The sequence below is a fragment of the Protopterus annectens genome, chromosome 7.part1 (genome assembly GCF_019279795.1).
Source record: "Protopterus annectens isolate FY-2018-M chromosome 7.part1, PAN1.0, whole genome shotgun sequence".
NCBI lineage: Eukaryota > Metazoa > Chordata > Ceratodontiformes > Protopteridae > Protopterus > Protopterus annectens.
The window spans coordinates 518540524-518566223 of record NC_056740.1 but is presented as its reverse complement, the minus strand read 5'-3'; the positions used below and the strand labels follow the sequence as shown (position 1 = coordinate 518566223).

General features: G+C 38.9%; 1 protein-coding gene across 1 annotated transcript; it reads right to left on the bottom strand.

The window, feature by feature from the left end:
- Window positions 1-2897: 2897 nt before the first annotated feature.
- Window positions 2898-3896, bottom strand: LOC122807608 (magnesium transporter NIPA1-like). The gene has a single exon (XM_044078519.1). It carries the CDS (start codon window positions 3624-3626, stop codon window positions 2898-2900), a length of 729 nt encoding a protein of 242 aa, XP_043934454.1. The 5' UTR covers window positions 3627-3896.
- Between the last annotated feature and the right edge of the window lie 21804 nt (window positions 3897-25700).

Here is a 25700-nt window from a genome sequence, read left to right as displayed (position 1 = left end):
TGGTGACTGTTTCGAAGAAGTCAACCAGGTTCAAAAGGCAGGATCTGCCCTTGACAAAGCCGAACTGGGTAGGATCTAGTGTCTGTAGGTCCCCAATGTCTTTGTTTATGAGCTCCATAATGATCCTCTCCATAGCCTTGCAGACTAAGCTAGTCAGGCTTATGGGGCGATAGTTTCCAGGGTCCGTAGAGGCTCCACCTTTGTGGAGTGGGACCACTGTTGCTGTATGCCATTCTGTGGGCACATATCCTGTAGTGAGGCTGAGATTGTGTAGCTGTTTTATTTCAGGGATTAGTTCCTCTTGAAGTTCATGTAGGATGCAACCTGGGACGCCATCTGGTCCCATGGAAGCAGTGTTTTTTGCTTTGGAGAGGGCAGCCTTCACCTGAGCATCAGAGATGTTTGGGAGGCAGCCCTCTGCCGGGATAGATACTTGCTCTTTCGGGGGGAGGGGGTGGAGAAGTTTGCACTGAACCTGTCTGCCAGGATATTGGCGATGTCTGTGGGTTCAGTGTATTTTTTGTCGTTTAGAATCAACTCAGAACAAGTCTGGGAGTTGCATCCCAGGTTTCTAACATAACTGAAAAAAGCCTTATGATTGTCTTTGGTGTCCTGTGCAATTTTTCTCTCGAAGCTGGCCTTGGAGGATTTTATGAGGGATCGTAATTTTTGCTAGTACTGATCAGAGATGCCTTCCTATTAGGGATTTTGCTCTGTCATGTAGTAGCTTCCTCCTTCTGTTGTACAGTTTATTTATGGCAGGGGTCCACCAGACTGGACGCCTGCCTTTGGATGATTGGGTCTTGGTTTTGTTTGGGATAGCATGATCCATGCATTCCTGGAGATGTCCGTAGAATGTGTTTATATAGGATTCTGCAGTTTGGGCCATAGTTTCCACTGGCCCTGGGGCCTTGAAGGATTCCACTTTGGTTCTGAGAAGTGAGAAGTTCGCTTTTGAGAAGTTTTTCACTGTGGTTTTCTGGGCTGGGGGTGGGGTCGGGATGTGGACATCCAGTGAAATTAATTTATGGTCTGATCTTACCAATGAGGGATATACTTCTGGTGTGGAGCATAGAGTTCCCATGTTGGTAATGATCAGGTCTAGTATGTTGTCCTCTCTTTTGGGAGTGGTGACTAGTTGTTCCATAGCATTTGAGTTTATAATTTCCAGGAACCTTTGTGCTAAGGTGCTGGGGCTTGAGTAGTGCTCCCAGTCAATGTTTGGGTAGTTGAAGTTGCCCAATATAATGGTGTTTGGAGAGATCTTCATGTTCTTCAATGTTTTCAGGAAAGCCGAGTGGGATTCCTGACTTTGAGAGGGTGGTCTGTAGGATGCTATAAACTGAAAAGCAGTCTTGCCCACTGTTAGTTGCACATGGATGGTCTCCGATACTTCGTGCAATGCCACTAACCTGGAGGTGTGGATATCCTTGATAAATATGGAAACTCCCCCTCCTTTTGTGGTTCGGTCCGGGTTTTGGGGCCGAAAAGCATGATATGAGGTATAGCATGGTAGTTCTGGGGTGCTCTCTGGAGCCTTGAACCAGGTTTCTGTCACTGCACAGATATCGATGTTCTCCATACTGAGGAGAGCTTCGAGTGCATCTTGAGGTTAAGACTTCTGGCATTTAGCAGCATTACCCTTAGTTTCTTGTTCCTTGTGCTGTCTATGGGGGTGGGTTTGACTTTTGAGCCTTGCCTAAAAAAGGCACTATGGGGGTGGCAAGAGCCTTTGCCAATATCTGAAAACCCAGTGGTGACAGGTGCAAGCCGTCCCTAGCGAAGCAACGTGGCTTGTCGAGCATGTCATCCCAGGCTGACAGACACTGGATCCCCTTTGAATAACACCAAAATTTTAGCCAATTGTTAAAATCGATCATTTTGTCTTTGTACTGTGGCATCATTCTAGGTGAGGGTAAGATGCTGCTCAAGGTCAGGGTCATACCAGCCTGGGCTACATGATCAGAGAGCTCCTCTATGTCTCTTTTCATGTAGTCCAGGGAGGTATGTCTCAGGTCATTCACACCAGCATGTACAATGACTGAGTCATATTTGTATTTGCTTTGGAGTGACCTGAGTGCTTGCGTTATGTGGCGGATCCAAGCACCCGACAGGCAGCTCACCGTGACCTTCTCTTTATTCAGCCTGGTGAGCGGGATGTCAGTGTGTCTGACAATAGAGTCACCTATTACAAGTGTATCAGGTGTGTTATTCAGCCTTAAGGGCTGTGGCTGCTTGGCACATTGACTTTGTGGGTTATGTGTTGTGTGTGTTTTGTTTTGAAGTAGCGTTTGCTTGGATGTCTGCTTTGGAGGTCTCTGTTGCTTAGGTAGATTTTTATTTAGAGCCTCCGAGTATGTTTTTGTGTATTTATGTGTTTGGCTCGCTGATGTGGTGGGACTATGTGATACTGGAATTGTGTTGTGTGAGGTTACCTTCTCCTCCTGACTGGTTACACCAGTTTTGAGATTAGAGAGCTCAGCCTCCAGTTTGGCTAAATAGTTCCATCTCTCACATATATTTGAACCTGTTTGGAGGAGGAGTGGGTTGTCCGTGTACATGAGACAGTTAACGCCAGGAAACAGGATACTGTGCTGGAAACACTTGATTTATTGAAATAAAAATAGTTAAATGGTGTTATTTCATCCACAAAAAAAAAAAAAAAAAAAATACGTGACCCTGGTCATTATCAGACCTGAAAGCATAGTTACTTTTATAAGTCTGAGCTCAGTCTCTTATTAGACCTGAAAGTACAGTAACTTTTATAACACTAGTTAAAACCTCTTTCCTTACAAACATAGATACATTTTCCAAATTTAGTGATAGATACGAAATGCTTAAATATATTAATATAAATATCCACAAGATTCTAAATTCAGCTTCTCCAAGGAAACTGTTTAATTAAAAACAAGCGCTAGGTTGATTTTAGTCCATTTTGCTAGTATTAATGTTTTTAAACTACAGCTGAAGTTTTTGAAAACCTGTATGAGAATAATCCCCACAGACACTGTGGTGAATCCACAAAGCATTCCCAAACAGTCAATGATTCCCACTTTATTCCATTCACGGAAAAGAATGGCTGAGGCTAGTAACACCAATATGGTGAAAACAACGTAGTATGTAGCAGCAAAGACAGAGGAGTCAAAGTGCTGGAGAGCCTTGTTGATATATTTGAATTGAATGAGAATACTGCACGTTAGTACTGTCAAGAGCGCCAGGAAAAGGTACCATGCTCTTTCACTAGATTCGCTGCCACTAAATGCGTTCTGAGCTGCCAGTCCAATACCCTTACTGCTAGGCACAGTGAAGCTGCCCAGCAAGGAACAAATGCTGATGTAAACCATGATGTTCGCTGGTCCATATGCTGGTGCAATCCAGAACATGAGCAGAATTAGCAGCAGAAGTACGATGCAGAGGTAGCCCACGAATATTGCAATGGTGCCAGTCCACCACACACAGTCTGTTAAATAAGTTGTACCTTTCGCTTTGGCCCACAAAATTCCCTTTCTTTGAAATACAAACGTAGACCCATTGATAAAACTCGACAATACAGCAACGGTCAGCCCAAGCAAAGCCGACTCAGGCATAGTGACACTGTCACTGCCTTCCCCAGCAGCAGCCGTCATAGCCTTCTAACCCCGCTGCAGCCAGGAAGAACAGCAAACTAGCAATAAGTAATGGAAAAAAAGGGAAGATCGCTGCTCTAAAAACAAATGTCTGTCGAGCTTAGAATTCCCTTATAATGCTTCTCGAAAATAAAACAGACTCACTGGGCTCAGGTTTACTCTCCAACTAAGTTAAGAAATTAGGCTACATCGCCGGCATGAGGATTCAGAAACGCGCCGTCTCGGGCCTGTGTGCGGTTTCCAAGTACTGTGTTAAAGTCCGCGAGCTGAACTCTGATACAATGTAATACATGTAATTCATTTTTATTACATGAGACAGTTGTAACATTGCCTCAAAACTCCCAGATTCACCAGCTGGACTGGAGAGGAAACCATTGACTGACCTTTGGACATGCTAGAGTAATATAGGGAAACTGAATTTAAGACGGACCAACAGAGGACAGGGTAATCGTAGAGAGTATAAGAGTAAGTATGGTTTAATAGTGCTAAATTGAGAGATAGAGCAGTTCTAAGGGAAAAAGTGAAGAGCAGACTTTGTGGAGCCAGGAATAGTTTAAACCCAATTAGGCGGCGCTGCCCGCTGTTGCGCTATGCACAAAAACGCGCAAAACCACACAAAAGAGGGTTTTAAGAGAGGAAGATTAAGGAGTTTTGGAACTGACCCAAAATGGCCAATAAAACTACAGTTTCAAGTCAGTAACCACTCCCACAGGGGCAGGCAGGCTGCTCAATGTTTTTCACTGCCACTGATCAACAGAGAGACTTCCCTTTAGCCCAAGCAAAAAATGGCCTCACAGAAACTTACAAACAGTTCAAGAACAGCAAGCCTGTAACTGAACTTTTTTAAATCTCAGGAAAGTGGGAAAAAAGCAAGATTTTTTTTTTGTTTGTTTTTTCAGAGATAGCAGAGGTTCACAAGTATCAACAAGTTATAATAGTGCAGTAAATGACCCCACACAAGAGTGCTAGGCCAAAGACAGATAAAATGCAAGTTTTGAGAAATAAATGATTTTAAAAATAAGTGCAAACAGGAAATTCAGTAAACAGCTCTAGGTTGTGCTCTAAATACAGTTACTAATGCAGAAATCAAGTTTAACAAGCCAGAAAATGCTCAAAATAGGCGGCTATGCAGAAAAACTTAGCAAATAAGCAGAGGAAAAATACTTAAAATCTCAAAAGTGGCTCCTTTCTTCTCTCAGCATTTTCTCATCTTGGTGGGTGCTTCACCAACAGCCAACAAGCATGAAAAGACACCAAAACCATGAGGCAACCAGGTTTTAAGAGAGGAAGATGAAGGAGTTTTGGAATTGACCCAAAATGGCCAATAAAACTACAGTTTCAAGTCAGTAACCACTCCCACAGGGGCAGGCAGGCTGCTCAATGTTTTTCACTGCCACTGATCAACAGAGAGACTTCCCTTTAGCCCAAGCAAAAAATGGCCTCACAGAAACTTACAAACAGTTCAAGAACAGCAAGCCTGTAACTGAACTTTTTTAAATCTCAGGAAAGTGGGAAAAAAGCAAGATTTTTTTTTGTTTTTTTCAGAGATAGCAGAGGTTCACAAGTATCAACAAGTTATAATAGTGCAGTAAATGACCCCACACAAGAGTGCTAGGCCAAAGACAGATAAAATGCAAGTTTTGAGAAATAAATGATTTTAAAAATAAGTGCAAACAGGAAATTCAGTAAACAGCTCTAGGTTGTGCTCTAAATACAGTTACTAATGCAGAAATCAAGTTTAACAAGCCAGAAAATGCTCAAAATAGGCAGCTATGCAGAAAAACTTAGCAAATAAGCAGAGGAAAAATACTTAAAATCTCAAAAGTGGCTCCTTTCTTCTCTCAGCATTTTCTCATCTTGGTGGTGCTTCACCAACAGCCAACAAGCATGAAAAGACACCAAAACCATGAGGCAACCAGGTTTTAAGAGAGGAAGATGAAGGAGTTTTGGAATTGACCCAAAATGGCCAATAAAACTACAGTTTCAAGTCAGTAACCACTCCCACAGGGGCAGGCAGGCTGCTCAATGTTTTTCACTGCCACTGATCAACAGAGAGACTTCCCTTTAGCCCAAGCAAAAAATGGCCTCACAGAAACTTACAAACAGTTCAAGAACAGCAAGCCTGTAACTGAACTTTTTTAAATCTCAGGAAAGTGGGAAAAAAGCAAGATTTTTTTTTTTCAGAGATAGCAGAGGTTTACAAGTATCAACAAGTTATAGCAGTGCAGTAAATGACCCCACACAAGAGTGCTAGGCCAAAGATGGATAAAATGCAAGTTTTGAGAAAAAAATGATTTTAAAAATAAGTGCAAACAGGAAATTCAGTAAACAGCTCTAGGTTGTGCTCTAAATACAGTTACTAATGCAGAAATCAAGTTTAACAAGCCAGAAAATGCTCAAAATAGGCGGCTATGCAGAAAAACATAGCAAATAAACAGAGGAAAAATACTTAAAATCTCAAAAGTGGCTCATTTCTTCTCTCAGTGTTTTCTCCTCTTGGTGGGTGCTTCACCAACAACCAACAAGCCTGAAAAGATGCCAAAACCATGAGGCAACCAGGTTTTAAGAGAGGAAGCTGAAGGAGTTTTGGAATTGACCCAAAATGGCCAATAAAACTACAATTTCAAGTCAGTAACCACTCCCACAGGGGAAAGCAGGCTGCTCAATGTTTGCCACTGCCACTAATCAACAGAGAGACTTCCCTTTAACCCAAGCACAAAATGGCCTCACAGAAACTTACAAACAGTTCAAGAACAGCAAGCCTATGTCCCCTTATGAAGAGCCTATGTCCCCTTATGAAGAGAGTGGAAGGGACTAGTCAGCTGTATTAGTTCATAAGTGGTTTTGTATGCTCAACTGTTTGTATGTGTCATTCAGGAAACTGGTCATCCCAACCGTTAGCTTTAAAAGCAGTCTTAAAATTAATTTAATATGACTGATATGGGGGCAGAGGTGGACAATGAAAAAAGCAGGGATACTGAAGGTGAAGGTGGGAAGGCAGGGAAAGTGCAAAAGCATGGATGATGAGTGACATGTTCTATGATATATCAACAAAAGACAAGAAAGTAAAAATGTCATTTAAAACATCTCTGTTGTTTTTAGTTTCTCCAAGTCTTTTGGGTTTCTAATACCATGATGGGAAAGGACCCCATTCCTAAGCCAAAGTATGATTAAAGTTCATGAAATTAGTATTGTTTCACTCTTTAATGTCAGCCAAAAGTGCTCTTCGCATCACTCATAATGCGCCCAGTAATGGTTCCTTCTGCAATTCATACAGGGTTACATGGATTGGTAACATATCTAAATATGATTGTAAATTATTTTTTTATAAGAACATTGCTCCTACTACTATTGGAACTGTATGGGTATCTTTCTTCCACATGGCTCTCATTTCTGTCTGCAGTTTCAGGTATTTTATTACTTTGTGTCTCTCTGTATGTAAGACACTGTAGTCACTGGGTGTGGTGATTTTAATGATCAGTGCTAGTTTTGTCTTTTCTTGGACCACTATATCTGATTTTCTAGCATCTATCTTTTGAATTGTTGGCAATGGGTGATCCCAAGTGATATAAACTTCATCATTTTCTATGATTCTTTGGGGCTCATGTTTCCAGTGTTTTTCAACCACATTGATTCCATAATGTTTGCACAATCTCCATTGTAACAGTCTCACCACATTATTATGTCTTTCAGTATACAGTCCCTCTGCCATTAGTGAGTCGCAACCAGCAACAAGGTGTGTGACTGTTTCCAAATCGGTTTCAGCACTACTACTCTCCTTTGCTTGCTGACTTTTCATCTCTCCATCAGGACGCCAGTGAAAAACAGGGTCCACCTCACAAAGGTACTCCCTAAGACTTGAGGATGAATTCAGTTTCAGCACTACTACTCTCCTTTGCTTGCTGACTTTTCATCTCTCTATCAAGACCCCTCTGTTACTATGGTTCAGAGGATGGCTAGTCATTCCACATAAGTCTTAAAAAATATAAAACTCCAGGTGAGCAAAATAGTAGAAACTGGTAACATTCACATAAGGATTTTTATTAAAGAATAAAAGGGAAAACTTGGTTTTCTTTTAGTTACATTTTCCTTTTGATAAACTGTAGGATAATTGAATATTGATTTAGGCTGGGTATAGGACAGATATGGCTAATTTCCACTCAGAACATATGCAAGAAATTATAGACCAGTTAGTGACTACATAATGTGGAATCTGGCTAACATATTTTATTTAACATTTGTTTACTGGGAAAGTCCGACTTGGAATTAAGCCAATATTCAGAGGAGGCCCAGGAAGAAATAGTCCAGACGCATGTCATTGTAACATGGGAGGAAACCAGAGCACCTGGAGGAAACCCACATGAATGCAGGAAGGACATGCAGACAATGCACGGAAGGCACCCCAACCAAGAATTGAACTGGATAACCTCATGCTGTGAGGGGACAATGCAACCGCTGCACCACTGCACTGTCCAATAGAAAGTTCTCACCGATATTACAAAAATCTCAATTATTATAGGTGTACACTATAATCCCACTATTTGAAAATCTAATTTCTAAAGCAAAGCAGATTTTAGTATTCTTGATTGGGATATGTTTTCTTTTACATTATCAAGACTTTCCCAAGCTGAAGAAAACAAGATTTTCAAAATAAATAAATAAATTAATTAAATAAATTAAATAAATAAAATCAATCAATCAATCACTATATCTTCAGGAGCTCACATTTTTCACTTAAGTCTATAACTTCTGCTCACCTGAAAAAATTATAGTTTACGATTATTCTTTGTAGATTACAAGCAATATTTCTGATCCCTATCCAATCCCTTTGTTATGAAACACTAATAAGGTGACCATCCAAATTCAAGCCATAAAGATTGTTCTTGAATGTAAGGAAGTCTATTGGATGTGTACCTACTTCCTGATTTGAATGAATGCATTAATATTAATTTTTTAAAGGTTTAAATATTTACAGAAATATCTTTGCATGCATTTTATGAAGAATTTAATGATTTATTTTAAATAGTCAAATGATGCAAGATTTATTGATTGTTTTTGATTGGTATTCTATGAACATGTGATTGTGATGTTCTAGTATATTTATGCTTTAGAGTTTTAAATTGATGTTGGACTGATGAAGTTCTTATTTGGAATAATGAACAAAAGCACTTACCATATTATTATCTCTCATTTTTTTTCGTGGAATATAGATTGGGACACTTGTCTTTACACTGTCTACATGGTCTACATATTTTGAAATTATTTATTACTGTTTTGTTTTGCTGCTTTGCATTTGTTATGTGTTTGTATATATTTATAAGTCTATGTAAAGATCCATTCATTTTCATACAGGTAGTGAAAGTCAATGTGTGTATACAGGAATGTAGACATGCATGCAAGTGGTGCGTGCATGTGTATGAATGTGAGCATGCACATGTCTGAATAGATGTGTGCATGTGTGCATGTGTATGAATGTGAGCATGCACATGTCTGAATAGATGTGTGCATGTGTATGAATGTGAGAATGCACATGTCTGAATAGACGTGTGCATGTGTGCATGTGTATGAATGTGAGCATGCACACGTCTGAATAGACGTGTGCATGTGTGCATGTGTATGAATGTGAGCATGCACACATCTGACTAGACGTGTGCATGTGTCCATGTGTATGAATGTGAGCATGCACATGTCCGAATAGATGTGTGCATGTGTGCATGTGTATGAATGTGAGCATGCACACGTCTGAATAGACGTGTGCATGTGTGCATGTGTATGAATGTGAGCATGCACACGTCTGAATAGAAACAGCTGAAGTAAATAGCAATATGCAGCAAAGTAAAGTGCAATGAACCAGAAGATGCTGCACTACAAAAATCAGTTTATCATTTTATTACTGAGTGACAGTGGCTTCCAGCAATCAACCATTCATGCAAGATTATCCACTGTATAGAATAGCTTTCTCGTGTACAAATCATGTGGCACTCAAAGCCCCATGACCTCCTGACATTGCTTCCATGCATGTGAATGCCACACCACTCCACTGGGGATTCTGGAACTTAGCAGTGCCAGTTCTGCTGATGGTATTCAGCACTGGAAGCTAGACGGCAAAGCTGTAATCTAAACAGCCATTGGGATCCTGACATGTTTGCCATCTAGTTTGAGCACACAGTATGGTCAATTAGCATTTCTTTCTGGATGCACTGCATGAGCTCTGCATTGGGCTGATGAAGTCCTATAACTCTTTATTTAGTTTATTATTTCTTTTTACTAGATGTTTACTGGCTTCATTTTTATGCATAAGTTTTTTGTAATTTAAATGTTTTTCATGTGTGTGTGTGTGTGTGTGTGTGTGTGTGTGTGTGTGTGTGTGTGTGTGTGTGTATGTATAAATATATATATATATATATATATATATATATATATACATGGGTCCACTTTTTAAAATCGAAATACTGAAATCTCAGATTTCAGTATTTCAAGCAGAGAATGTTGAAATGGCAGTTTTTCTGCACTATGTTGAATCTTAGTTTACCAAATCTGAGTTGGGTTTGCTATGGTGTGTAATGTAGTATGTGCTGTCACTTTAAGGGTTGTGTGGTGTGGAAGGCAATGTTCGGTTCTGTATGGAGATTTAGGTAGGTATTCAATTTTAAGGGTTTTAGTGTAAATATTTTAATGTTTAGTTGTTATAGAGAGTTGTAGCCATAGGTTGGGATAGGAGGGTGAGAGTGTATGTGTCTGAGTGCTGAATGTGATGATTTTTGTACTTATGTAGTGTGTGTGTGTGTGTGTGTGTGTGTGTGTGTGTGTTATTAGTGAGTATAAATATGAATGTCTGCAGTGGAAGTGTAGGGCAAGTCAGAGAAGGTGTGTGTTCCTTTTTGTTCAGGATAGTTCAACCTCGGAGTTAGTATATATAAGTAGCAGGGGTGGGGGGTGCAGCCCCCTACATGAGGGTGCAGGGGAGCTTGCCCCTGTGCAGAAACATATAGTGGTGTTATCAGTTTTAGTTATGTAGTGTTTATGTGTTGTTTTGGGGGAGGGTTGTATATTTATTTGTGTTTTCTTAATTTCGATATTGTGAGTGATCGTTATTATGTGGTTTCGTGTTTCTGAGGTTTTGACATTCTCAACTCGAAATACTGAAATTTGAGACATCAGTATTTCAAGTTTAAAAAGTGGACCCATATATAGATATAGATCGATTGATAGTGGCAAAATACTCCAGACTCAAGTTAGAACACAGTGTGATCTTTTTATTAAGCCTCTGATGCGCACTCCTTTAATTGTTCATTTCCCACTCTTGGCCAAGAGTATACATGTCCTCTCTAAGGTAACAATTTCATCACTACTTTCTTGGAGTAAAATGCCATTTCTTTCTCTGTGTCCATCTCAGAATCCAGCTTATTCAAGTGGCAGCAAATAACTGGGACCCATCCTCCAGTGGCCCTTCTTGGCGTGATCTATTGCAATGGCAGTTCTATAAAGGAATTATCCCTGACTTGTCATGGGATTTTAATCTTGGTTTTATCATGGATGCTTGGCTTAAGGACAACTATGGACCCTTAAAGTTGTTGCTATATATCATTATTTCTCCATGATACAGTGGTCTAGAAGGGAACTGGGAGAATTATTGCAGTTGTATTTGGCTCCAGACTGTCTGAGTTCGTGACTAGGTTGACCAACTCTCAATTTATTTCTTAGCTACAGGATTAAAGTGTAGGTTTCTCCTTATCTACTCTATACCCGGTTTATTTATTATATTTATTTTATCTGATATTTAGTAACCAGGAAAGTCTGACTGGGTGCAGATGACCCATTTTCAGCGAACGCCTGGGGACAAAAGCTCCACAACAATTATATACAATACAAGAACATTAACACTGAGAAGAAATAAACTTCTCTACAGATTTTTAAATTATAAAGTTGACACTAGGATATTTACAAGCAGTAAAAAGTACATATTAGATGTAGACATTAAACAGTAAGAAAAAAGTTACATATGCAAAAACATTATATAGATAACAAAATACAATTTTTGAGTATTATTAGTAGTAACAAATACATAGTTAGGTACAGGTCATTCTCATCTGAGTAAATTATGAGTTAAAGAACAACTTATCAGGTAGTTAAAGTCAAAGTCAAAGAAAACGTTATTGTCATTCAGAAGTACCCAGCAGAGTAGCTAAACGATATTACAGTGCTTCATTCTCAATGCAGGAAACAGTTGCACATATAGACAAAGAAAAAATAATAAAATATCACAGTAGAATTTTAATAAGTAGCAAATTGTAAGTAATAAGCAATAAGGAGAATACAATGTGGTTACAAGGAGAAATAATGGAAAAATGCCAGCTGTTAATATTAGTTAGCTAGTTAGGTGAGGAACGTGGGCATAACCAAGATTTGGAAAGATGTTCTTTAAGGAGGGGCTTGAAATTTTGGTAGTGAGGTACTTTTCAAATAGTAGGTGACAGGTTATTCCAGGCTTTAGCTATACAATAAAAATAGGGACTGTGACCACTGGATCTTATCGGTTTATGAATAGATAGAAGATGTTTGTCAGAAGATTGAAACTCTCAATGAGGAAGATAGAATTTTAAGATGGAGGAGATGGTTGGTGAGACTAGGGGGTTATAGAGTAGTTAATGAGTTCGGAGTAGCTGGTTCATGTGTAGTTGCTGTGGAAGCTCAAGTCAGTTAAATTGTTTAAGAGATAGGCAGTGATTAGATTTATGAGGTTAGGCAGTGGACAATTTTGTTGTAACATTATTCAGGTTTGGTTTTCAGGGGGGTGCTTTAGTTAGTTAGATTAGCTGAGGCATAAAGAAGGGAAATTAAGAGGTATGTGGTGGCAAGTTTGGCTGTAGTAGAGTTTGTTAGGAATGGTTTAGCCCTATATAGCATGCCAAGTTTTGATGGGTTTGTGATACCTGTGCACTGGCCCAGTAATCAAGGAGCCTCAATCCTCACCACTAACACCATTGAGGGGGTGTCCATATAGGGAAAGGATAATAAATATACACACATTAAAGTACAATTTCCCTTAAGAGCACACAGAAATCACAGTCAGTCTGAGGCTGGTTTCTCCCTTTCTCTCCAGGTCCCCAACAAGATTTCCCACTGGCACAGCTATAGGGTCCAGATCTCAGCCTAGTGGGCAAGCTAAAACCTCCAGCACCCTCTCTGTCCAGCCAGTGCTTTGTGTCCCTGCCCAAGTAGCTGACACACACACACTCACACTTTGAGATAAGAGTATAAGTAACCAGACAGATACTCCTGGGGAAGGCTGGCACAGGTTCTCCAGCTGTGCCCCCTTTACCCAGACTACACAGTAGAAATCACTGCCACCACCCAGCTAATATTTATCAGCTATTCAAAGACCCTTAAAAGGGTGTCCAAATATTACTGTGCAATATTATTATTCAAATAGTAAGTGCAACCTAACAGTCAAGACTTATTTGGAATGACTTGGTACAGTATCACTATATACATGCACTGTACTCTTAGAGCTTAAATTATCTCTACACAAAACAGCCACAGTTGAAAGGTTTAAAAATATTTAATAATAAATAATAAAAACACAAGACAATACTTCTTACTACACAGTGCCAGTCAAGAGTTCAGAGATCACAGAGAAATACTTAAAATGATAATACAATAATAAAATAATACGGTAGCAAAAGCTCTGACATCACAGAAAACAAACTAGTCTAATCTTCCTATTTCCTAGCTATATCTAAGAGAAAATACAATTCTAAATAACTTAAATATAGAGCAAAGCAGTGCTGGTGATGTTGGATGTTCTCAAGACAAAATGCTCTGAACTGTGTGATTCTCTCTCTTTAAATTGATAACACAGAGCTACTTCACATGACATCATTCTTCCCACTTCTCTGGTGTTCCCAGGCTAATGGAAACTACATTTACATACTTTACACCTGGTCAGAAACCAGAGCAATAAAGGACATTTATACATGCAAATTCTAGCCATTAACTCTAGTCTTAAAACAGTAGGCTAGACATATCGGCTCCAAATTTTGACATCAAAGGCAGTCATAAAATGCTTGACTTAGCTTTTTTACAGCAGAGTGCACTGTTGTTACATTTTTGCAGATCAATATCCAATGCTTTCACATTTAAGAGAACAACCCTGTGGCTTACATTAATATTTACAAATGACAGAATTATCTACAAAAGTCTATCTGGCTAGGCTGGCCGCCTTCATCTATCTTCACAGGGTTAATTTGATAGTCTTATTTATATGCAAGTCAAGTTTGAGATTGTCATCAATAGTAAGACCTATTAGTTTGGTATGACCAACATCTATTGCTGTGTTGTTTAATGAAGATATTCTGAAGGATACTTTCTCAAAAGAGTGTTCTTAGGAAAGAATAAGAAGAGTATGGTCTTCATGGAATTAAGCAAGAGCTGTTTGTTGGAAGCCAGGCTTCTATGGAGTTAAAGGTGTTTTGTGTCAGTGTTTTTAGTTCAGTACGATTGTTAGAAGAGCATAGTAGGGTAGAGTCATCCGCGTACTGGACTAATGTTGAGTGCTTGGATCTAGATGAAAGGTTGCTAATAAAAATGTTAAAGAGGAGAGAGCCTAGGATGGAACCCTGAGGAATGCCAGTGATGACTGGTCGGTAGGGAAATAGAAAGAAGTCCCATTTTATGGGTTGATATCTGTCAAATAGGTAACTGGAGAACTGTTTTAAGGTATCGTCTGAAGAGCCAAGGAGGGAGAGCTGAGAAAGGAGTCGAGGGTGAAAGACAGTATCAACAGCTTTAGAGAGGTTAAAGAATGGGGATGAGACAAAGTTACCCATGTCGCAGGCTTTGTTGACTGACTCAGTGAAGGACAAGAAAGCTGTGGAGGTGCTATATGTTGGTCTGAAACCATGTTGGGTAGGAGAGAGAAGATTGTTTTCAAATAAGTGGTGAAGGAGTTGTTTGTAGATAAATTTTTCTGAAATGTTGGATAAAGGTAACAGTACAGCTATAGGCCTGTAGTTAGATATTTCATGGGAATTTCCTCCTTTATGTAGTGGGATACTGAAGAACTTCTTCCAGACAGATGGAATGTAGTTTTCAGTAATAGATCTATTAATGAGTATGGATACAGGGTAAGCTATGGCATTTGCAGCAGTTTTTAGGAATTCATTGGGAAAATTTTTAGCAGAATGAGAGCTAAGTCTGAGTTTGCTAAGCAGCTGTTTAATAAGAGATGTTGGAATGGGTTGAAGGGAGAAAGGAGATTGGGAAGAGGTAGCAGGAGGTGAGCTGGTGATAGGGGTAGAGGTAAAGCTGTTGGTAATAGTAGAGATACTTTCAATAAAGTAGATATTGAACACAGAGGCAGTGTCAGCATTAGAGTGGTTGATGGAAGGCTGAGGAATTGAGTTAGTTCCAGGTTGAATTATGTTTTGGTAGCTTGCCAGAATTTCTTTGAGCTGGATATAGAGGTTTGCTGGGAGTTCATGTAGTATGATTTTTTTATCCTTAATGACAAGGTTTTTTGACTAGATTACTCGTTTCTTTATAGAGGACTGGTTAGAAGGGGATTTGTGTTTTTGGTATGTTTTCCAGGCTTTTGTCCCTATCGCACATGAATGATTTGGTGTTAGTTGTTAACCAAGGAGAAAATATATTTTTAATTCTTTTTCTTCTGGAGGGAGCTAGACTATTTAGTGCATCCAGGAATATGGTGCTAAAATTGTCAACTGCTTCATCTAGAGGTAAGTATTAAAGAAAGTTATACACACGAAACCAAAAAAACAAAAGTACCAGTACTGCCAAGCAACACGGACCAATGATATTTAGCGCTTGCAATCACTTTTATTTTATGTGACCTTCTTCAGAAATAACTCTTCATGTCTTTTACTTCCTTTTATACTCATCCACAGGAAATTACATCATGATTAAACATTGATTGCACTTATAAACTGCATATAAAAAATCTACTACTAATACAAAATCTAAAACTCTGAAGGTGATGGTGTTTTGTGTAATGGAGGACTTGATTCTGAGTCGCTTGGATCTAATAATAACAACGGAGCGTTAAAAGCAGTTGAAAATGAAGGGGATGTGTGGCGATATGTTTCAAAAGAAAATACCAATCCTTTTGCTGATGTCGAGAACATCACAGTTTCTTTCAATGTAAGTAACGACACTTTAGACTACATAAACTGTCGTATGTGCATTTTTGACATGGAAAGAGCTGTTTTGCAACATGTATCTTTAAATCTTGAGATACAATACCTGGAAGAATGTATTAAATGCCGGGTAGTGCCGCAAGGGTTACGCACAGTGAAATTCCTGAACTGTGTGACACCCGGTGATAAATTATGTTTAGATTTAATTAAACTATATAATGACACTGGGATAAGAATGATGACATTGTTGATAGATCATTACAAAATTGAACTAAAAAAGTTAAAAGAAGTTATAAAAATTTTGGACCAAAAGATCAAATGCCATTCATCTTTTAAGAGCTTTCTGGCTTTATACAACAGGGTTGAAGCTAAGGCTGAAAGACAGAAAGCCACCATTGTGTCCAGAAAGCAGCACAAATTAAAAAGAGATCTTTTAGCTTACAATAATAACAAGGCATATATAATAAAAGATTATGTTGGCAGTGAAAATCTAAACAGAACATCTTCTAACAATAATGGTTCTAATAATAAATTGGTTGGAAATGTGTCCGATCAAGTTTTACAACCTGACTTTGCTTCAACAAGATCTGATGAATCCACAAATAATGGCAAAAACCTTGAGAGTAATAACAATGAAAAACAAGTTATTACTATAAACAATGGGAACAATAATAACACTACAACTTATGCTGAAGTAGCGAGTACATCAGCTTGCAATACAGTGGTTCCTTTTCAGGGGAGCAACAATCAAAACAAACGGACTACAAGGTGGTACAATGCCACTCAAAAAAAGTTCAAGCCGAAAGGCAAGAACAAGAAGTGGTAGATTCACCAGAGGTGGACCGTTTTGAGATGGACATTTTGAATGTGTCAAAAATAGTATTGTCTGAAGATGCTAAAAGTGTTTTAAAAAAAGTTTTTTCATTTATTCCATCTAACAAGTGTAACATTGGGAAATCATTGATAGATTTTAGGTTATACCTAAGAAAACTGAATTTGAATTACATCATGCATGACATAGCACATATAAATGATATGGAAAAAGGTTGTATTAAGAAACCAAGTACCTACAATCCTCCTTTACTGAACACTTTACAGGTTTTTCAAAATTCCTGTGAAAATGAGTTCAGGAAAATTAAAGCTAACATCTATGAAAAAAATCTGTCTGAGAATGAGATAAAAGCTTTAAGATCGCTAAGTAATGACAAAAATATTAGAGTGATGAGAGCCGATAAAGGTGGGAAGATAGTCATTATGAATACAGATGAATATGAAAAAAATATAGAAATTTCTTTATCAGACAATAGTACATACAAAAACATCAGTATATAAACAGTTAAATCAAAATATAAAACAATAAATAGTTTTTTATTTGATATGTTCAGTCAAGGGGAAATAGACATCAATAGCTATGATTACATGTTAGTAGAAGAACCTAGAATGCCAAATCTATTCGGAATTCCAAAAATTCAGGAGAGTAGCAAAAATATTTCATTTAGACCTATTATATCAGCAAGGATGTCCAAAACTGAAAATATTTCTATATGGCTGGACAAAATATTGAATCCAATAGTTCAAAAGTCTAAATATTACTTGAGAGATTCCTGGCATTTATTGGAAATTCTTAGGAATCATCCAATTGATGGGACATATTTATGTTTTGGAACTTTAGATGTAAAAAGTTTGTACACATCCATAGATCAACATACAGGGATATAATACATGAGAGAGTATCTAAATAGAAATTCTACACTATCAAATATCAAAATAAACACTTGCTGTAGTCTTATGGAATTAATATTGGAAAATAATTTTTTTACTTTCAACAAGAGAATGTATCAACAAACCTCAGGTGTAGCCATGGGTGCTAGAGTAGCCCCTGCATTTGCCAATATTGTTATGGCAAACTGGGAACAAAAGTACTTAGAAAGCCACCCAGATTTCGTCAAAGTCAAAATATATCATAGGTTTATAGATGACTTGATTTTTTTATGGTCAGGAAATCAATTGGAATTTAAAAAAATTGTAGAAGATCTTAATAATACCACTTCCTTTTTGCATTTCTAAATTGGAGAATTTGGTAAGGCAATCAATTTTTTGGACATCAATATAGGAATCAATAATGAGAATAAGACTTTTACAAGTAAAATTTATAGAAAACCGTGTTTTGCAAATCTGTACCTACACAGTGACAGTTTACATCCCATTCATATGAAGAAGGATGTCATCAAGGGACAGTATATAAGGTTGAGTAGGTTAATATCTGAAGAGGACACATTCTTGTAAGAAGGAAAAACCTTGAATAAGCTTTTTCAAAAATGAGGTTATGATAGAAAGTGGATTAAAAAATAGAGAAAGAAGTTTTACTTTTGAGAAAAAATGTAGCTAAACCTATATTACAGTCAACAGAAATCATGATAGAAGCTGGGGAGTTGTCTGAATATAATGGTACAACAGAAGTCAAAAATGAATATAGAATATCTTTTCCAATTCCCATTGTAGATGAAATGTGGGAAATCAAGAGTGTAATAACAGAAAATTGGAAGATTATTTTGGGAAATAAAGATTTAGTGGATATTTTGGGCTTATGTCCCAAATTCACTTATAAGAAGATTTCAAACATCAAAAGTATGTTAGAGTTTCATGGAGAATCAAAAAAACTTTCTAGAGCTTGTGCAATAAAAAAGGGAACATATAGTTGCAACAATTGTAGGCAGTGTAGGTTTATTAGCAACACTTCTTTTGTCACCATAGGGCAATTCAATGAAACATTTTGGGCCAAAAATTATTTCAACTGTAACAGTGAATTGATTGTTTATGTAGCAAGTTGTGTGACATGTAGACAATATTACATAGGTAAGACCAAAAGAAACCTGAAAAGGCGTATTTATGAACACAATTTGGCCATAAAAAAAAGTGACAAATCTAATGCCTTATTTAGACATTCCACTATTTGTAAAGAATTCAAGAAGTTTTAATTTTTTGTATTAGATAATGTGGACAAAGTTAGTTTTGGTGGAGATTTAAACAATATTTTAGAATGTAAACAGGCATATTGGCAATTATATCTGGGAGCGGACAAGCTTCCCGGATTAAATGACATGATCAATTTAAAGTGTTTTTTATTGTATAGATAATTATTTCATTTTATCACAACATTATACATTGCATCATTATCAATTATCTATAACATTTTTTAGATTTTGTATTAGTAGTAGATTTTTTATATGCAGTTTATAAGTGCAATCAATGTTTAATCATGATGTAATTTCCTGTGGATGAGTATAAAAGGAAGTAAAAGACATGAAAAGTTATTTCTGAAGAAGGTCACATAAAATAAAAGTGATTGAAAGCGCTAAATATCATTGGTCCGTGTTGCTTGGCAGTACTGGTACTTTTGGTTTTCTGTTTTCGTGTGTATCATTTGTGGTGCAGTTCTATGGTGTATTAAAGAAAGTTCCAATTTGTATAATATTGGTAAATGTGAGTGGGTTAAAGTTGGTTAGGTAGTTGATAGTTTTAAAAGTATGTTTTTGAGGTTGAGAGATGAGTCCGGAGGTACAAGTGGGATGGTGATCTCTAAGGGAATCTGGAAGTGTTGCAGTTACACTGACATTATTGGGGTGAGAGACTAATATCCAATCTATGGCTGAGCTGCTTTGGTTGGATTTGTAGTACTGCATTGACTGAAAAAAGCCAAAGAGATTTATACTGTTGGTGGGGAAATTTGTGGATAGTTTCAGCCAATCTATGTTGACATCTCCTAGGATAACGGTTTCATGGGAGATTTTGGTTGATACCCAGGATAATATATCTTCCAGAGTAGATAGGTTGTTTCCTAGGGGAATGTATCGGGTGATAATGCAGAGGTTTTGTGTTTGTTTAACTTAAAGTTGGTGATTGTTAGTTCAGCCTGGTTAGATGTGAGAATGGGGTGGCTAAGTGGAGGGGTAAGAGAAAAATGAGATGGATACACTATAGCAGCACCTCCAGCTTTATTGTTGAGGTGGTCTGTCCATTGCATATTAAAACCAAGGGGAAGGATTTCAAAGTGTTTGATGTGGGTTTTAAACCATGTTTCTGTAAAAACTCATATGCTGGAAGAGTATTGGTAATCTAAGCATGGAATTCACTGACTTTGTTACAGATACCACGTATATTCATAGAGAGACATTTAAGTTTAGTATGACTTAAAGTACTGTGAGTATAGGAAGGTGATGCTCTGTCTTTTGGCCCAGGGTTTGGGTGAATGTCTGCACATTGTAGATGTTGGGCTATAAACAGGTGAAATAAGCTGCTTTTTGAAGAGGAGTTATATGCGATGAGTTTGGTATGTGGTGATGGGATGAGGTAGTTGAATACTTGTAGTTTGATAAAAAGAGTTGGGAAGAGTCATGACAGAGATCGGAAGAAATAGGAAGGGAGTAACGTGGAAGAGCAAGGTAGAGAGATAGACTGATGGCATATTGGGATGCTGTAGGATTACAGAGAAGAAAGAGTAAAAGGGAATATTGAGACCAGACTTAAGTAGAATATAGTATGGTAGTTGGTGGGATGCATAGTACATTTTTAAGGGATGGTTGTAAGATGTATATGCAGAAATAAAAGATAGAAGAGACAAACAGGATGGTTATGTAAAGTGAGAGAGTGGAATGCTAGGATTTATAGGGGAGCTGAGATTGGAGTGGAAGAGAGAAAAATGTAGGAAGGAAGAAATATAGAATGCTTAGAAACAGAGGATTGTAAATAGGTAGAGGTTTATAAGGGGGTGAAATGTAATAAGGGAGTTGAAATTAAAAGAATCTAGGTGTTTTAGGGATGCAAAGAAGGTGGAGTTAAGTAGAAAAAGTGAAGGAGGAGTAGAGGGAGTAGATGGTAAGAAGGGGGTGCGGTAAGTTTAGAGTGATGGGTTAGGTAGAAAGGAAATTATGTTAGGAGGGGTGGGATTAGTAGCTATAAGTGCAGAGGTAGTGGGGGTGGGTGGAATTTGGGAGTAAGGTAGGGGAGCAGAGAGCCCTAGCAGAGTGAGGGTGAATGGAGCGGGGTAGAACCAAGATATGAAAAGCAGGGAAAAAACAATCAGTAATATAAGGTAATTTCAGAAATATTTGTGTGTAAGACTATGAGTGCATAGAGTGGTAGACTGTATGAGTAGGCTGCCACAGAAAATTAAGTTACGAGTGTACTGATCTCAGGGAAAAACAATCGGAGAGGAAGGTAGATACTTGCTTTGAGTAAAGTGGGGTTAGAATAAAATGGGAGATAACCAAATTGCAGGGTATAATGTTAGATGATGTAACAAAACTTGGAACATATAAGCTAAGAAAAAATAATGGAAGCTGCAAATTATATGTGGGGGTGAACAGGGATAAAGGGATTTTTAAGGTAAAAAAAGAAAGACAACCTGGGTAGCTAGATAGTGTATTGGAGATGAGCAGACCATGGTAGCAAATAATTTAAATAAAAGCTTAAAAGTTTTTGGCCTCAGACAAAAACAAAACAAGCAAACATACATCAGCAGATCGCAGGCTGGTTATTGGAAGTACTACTTCTCTGTGTTAGGGTGAGAAACGTTAGGTTCAGTTGAAAAAAGGACACTCAGTAGATGTGGAATATTTTCACATCAGCAGGTTGCAGGATGGTTATTGGAGTTAGTAACTGTCCACATTAGGGTGAGAAACTTTAGGTTCAGATGAACAATACTATAATAATTTACTGATTTCCTTATCATATAAATTTTGAGTCAGCAGCACCTTGTCATGATAACTTCAATATCTGGGTCATTGATGAATTATTGGTACTGGATAGAGTTTAGCAACAATATGAGTGATTTGGGGTTTGCTCAAACTACTTTCTTTAAATCACATATATTTCGACACAGCATGGACTTGATCTTCCTTTTTGGATGCAAAGGCCTCTGACTTAGTGGTGGAACCAGTCTCAAGGTTTGACTACATCCTTTTCCACTTTGGTCTGAAGATACAACATTTTTCATTTTTCTTGATCCTGAATTGAGTGAGATGCACTCTACACACATGATACAACAGATATTATTTCCAGAACACTATTTTTATTTCCTCTTAGAGAATGGTACTGTTTTTCTTGAAGTATTGGTCAATGACTAGTGCATTTCATGTGCTAGCACAAAGCGTTATTCCTACCAGGAGGCATGATTCATGTTTTGACTATCGACTCTGTCTCTTGGATTGCCACGTGAACACATGGTGGAGTATTGTTGGTTACATTTGCATCCATGGAGCAACAAACTCGACCTAGCTAAACACTAAGCTTTATACCAGGCTGATATCACTCATAAGAAAGCAGCTTATATGTACAGAGACCTCAGCAGTGACTAACTGACTGGCCATACTCTTTTGAATGGTAGAACAGTTCTGCAGTCCTGCATGCCTTTCCCTAAATTAAGCTTTAACTCCTTCACAATGTGAAATACCTGCTCAGGTTTCAGTGGCAGGATTGCCTCCAAGTCAGTTCTTTCTCCTTCTAACCCCAAAGACTTACAGTTGCTTTGAATGTGGCCTGTTTCTCCAAATGGATAGCCCTGATTATGCTTTAGCTCTTGTCAGTGATCTCAAATTTATATCCAATGTCTTGGTACCTGCATCCTTTTCTAGCTAAGATAGTTTTAGGCAGTCTTAATGTCCCCAGCCTAATGATTTATGAGGTCATGGCCTTGCAATTTATGACTGGGGTTTCCCTTTAGCCTGGAAGAAGACCTTATTAACACATTTTATCAAAAAGTAATCCTTTGTCTCTAACAATGACAGCTATGGCCCACCTGTAGAGTTCTATTTTAGTGAGAGTGTCAATGTCACAGCAGGTAACTATTACCTTTGGTGCAGAAGGCTGTTGTTTCTATAACTCATATGACGTATGATCACTGACACTGCAGAGCGGCATAAGGGGGTGGTGGCTGTGCTGCATTCCACAGTGTGTCATCCTACATATAAGATATTAAACCAAGTCTCCATCTGTCTGAGTTAGTGGTTGCTCAGGTGGATGTAAAAGATCCCAGAACAACTCTTGAAAAGAGTATGGAAGGTTCTTTGATATTCTTTTCCATAGTAATATAAATTCCACCTTGGAATTCTCCTGAGAAGAGGCTAATAGCCCAGTGAGACTAACCTGGTCAACAAAGGATAAGTCAAACTTTCTTGGTAAGTTTACTGAGAAGATAATCTATGCTTAATTGGAGTTCTACCTAAATGCTAGTGAGCTCATGAACCCAATTTATTCAGAGTTTTGCACATGCCATAGCACTGAAACTTCCTTGACTTGGGTGGTAAGCGATCTCCTCCTGGCTAGTAGTTCATAGGTTCATAGGTTCATACTAGGCTATCTGCCCTAGGGCATTTACAAGCCTAGCCAGAGTGTGTTTGGCTTTCGCCACCCATTTTAAAATTAATTTTGCTTTGCCCTTTTTCAAGGTTAGTATACTGTGCATCTGTCTAACAGTGACACAGAAGTGATACCCAGAGTAAATCTACTAACTTCCATCGACTCATCAAGATTCCACTTGAAGAGAGTCAATGAGGGACTTTGACTAACCTGGACTGGGATTTTATTCCAGAGTGAAGGGAGCCTCTGGGTTATGAATCTGTCCCTCCAGCATGTCCGATTTATTTCAGTGGTGAGGTTCAAGTCTCTCAAGCGCGTAGCTCGATGGGATTTGGATTTTCTGAGGTGCAGCATGTCCATTAATTCCAGGTTGGACATGGCTTTATACGTCAGGCACAGATTGCCTCTGAGCAGGAGGTATGCCACTGAGTAGAGCTGGAGGTTCTTTAACCAGGCAGCATATGGCATCTGTTTGAGCCCTTTAATCCTCTTGGTGAGGTACTTTTGGGGTCTTTCCAGTTGCTGCAGGTGTCTGGCAAGGTACATCCCAAAAGGGGCATTGTACTCAATTATGGGCCTGATGAGGGATGAGTAAAGAGGCACGATGACCTCCCCTGATCTAGATGTGAATCCCTTCATGATTAGGTGGGCTATATAAAATGATTTTCTAACCACTTTGGCCACGTGGTTGTCGAATGAGAGATTGCTATCAACTTGGGTCCCCGGGTCCCTAATTACTTCTTCCGTACTTAATGGATTACATTTGTGGGCACTTTGGTTTTGCTGAAGGGGATGACTATACACTTTTTGGCGTTTAGCTTGAGGCCATGGCTCTGGCACCAGTTGTCTGTTTCTATGAGGCCCTTTTGTAGGATGCTTGTGTCGGCTGGAGAGTCGATTATGGCGACCAGTTTGCAGTCATCTGCAAACTTGGTCAGCCACAGTCCTTCAGTGTTGGCCTGTACCTCCGAGAAATATATACCGAACAAGAGAGGTCCCAGGACTGAGCCTTGTGGGACGCCACTTGTAACTGGTTTGGAGTCTGACATGGCTCCAGCAATTCTAACCATGTGGGTTCTGTCCTTGAGCCAGTTTGCAGCCCATCTAGTGACATAGGGGTTTATGTTTAAGCTGGTGAGCTTATCTATAATGCCTGAGTGGGGTATTGTATCGGAGGCTTTTGCGAGGTCCAGGTAGGCTGTGTGGACCATCTTCGCCTTGTCAATGGCCTTGGTGACTGTTTCAAAGAAATCAACCAGGTTTAAGAGGCAGGATCTGCCCTTAACAAACACAAACTGGGTAGGATCCAGTGTCAGTAGGTCCCCAATATCTTTATTTATGAGGTCCAAGATGATCCTTTCCATAGCTTTGCAGACCAAGCTAGTCAGGCTTATGGGGCAATAGTTTCCAGGATCCATTGAGGCACCACCTTTGTGGAGAGGGACTACTGTTGCTGTATGCCACTCTTTGGGTACATATCCTGTAGTAAGGCTGAGATTGAACAGTAGTTTTATGTTTGGGTTTAGTTCTTCTTGGAGTTCATGTAGGATGCAGCCTGGGACACCGTCTGGTCCCATTGATGCTGTGTTTTTTGCTTTGGAGAGGGCGGTTCTTACCTGAGCATCTGAGATGTCAGGGGGGCAGCACTCTGCTGGGATAGATATTTGCCCTTTTGGCGGGGAAGGCGGGGGGGGGAGTTTGCACTGAATCTGTCAGCTAGGATGTTGGCAATGTCTGTGGGTTTGGTGTATTTTTTGTCATTTTGGACTAATTCTGAGCATATCTTGGAATTCCCATCCGGGTTTCTAACATAACTAAAGAAAGCCTTGTGATTATCCTTAGTGTCCTGTGCAATTTTTCTCTCGAAGCTGGCCTTAGACGATTTTATGAGTGTCCATAGTTTTTTGCTAATACTGATCAGAGATGCCTTCCCTTTTTGGGATTTTGCTCTATCATGTAGTAGCTTCCTCCTTCTATTGTATAGTTTGTTTATGGCTGGGGTCCACCAGACAGGACGCCTGCCTTTGGAGGATTGGGTATTGGTTTTATTTGGGATTGCATGATCCATGCATTCCTGAAGGTGTTCATAGATTGTGTTTATAAAGGATTCTGTGGTCTGGGCCATATTTTCCACAGGCCTGGGGGCTTTGAAGGATTCCACCTTGGTTTTGAGGAGTGTGAAATTTGCTTTAGAGAAGTTTTTCACTGTGGCTTTCTGGGCAGGGGCTGGGGTCGGGATGTGAATATCTAGTGAGATTAGTTTATGGTCTGATCTTACCAGTGAGGGATACACTTCTGGTCTGGAGCATAGAGTCCCCATGTTGGTGATGATCAGGTCCAGTATGTTTTCCCCTCTTGTGGGAGTGGTAACAAGCTGTTACATAGCATTTGAGTTTATATATTCTAGAAATCTTTGGCCTAGGGTGTTGGAGCTAGAGTAATGCTCCCAGTCTATGTTTAGGTAGTTGAAGTTGCCCAATATAATGGTGTTTGGAGAGACCTTCATATTTTCCAGAGTTCTCAGGAAGGCTGAGTGGGGTTCCTGGGTTTGGGAGGGTGGTCT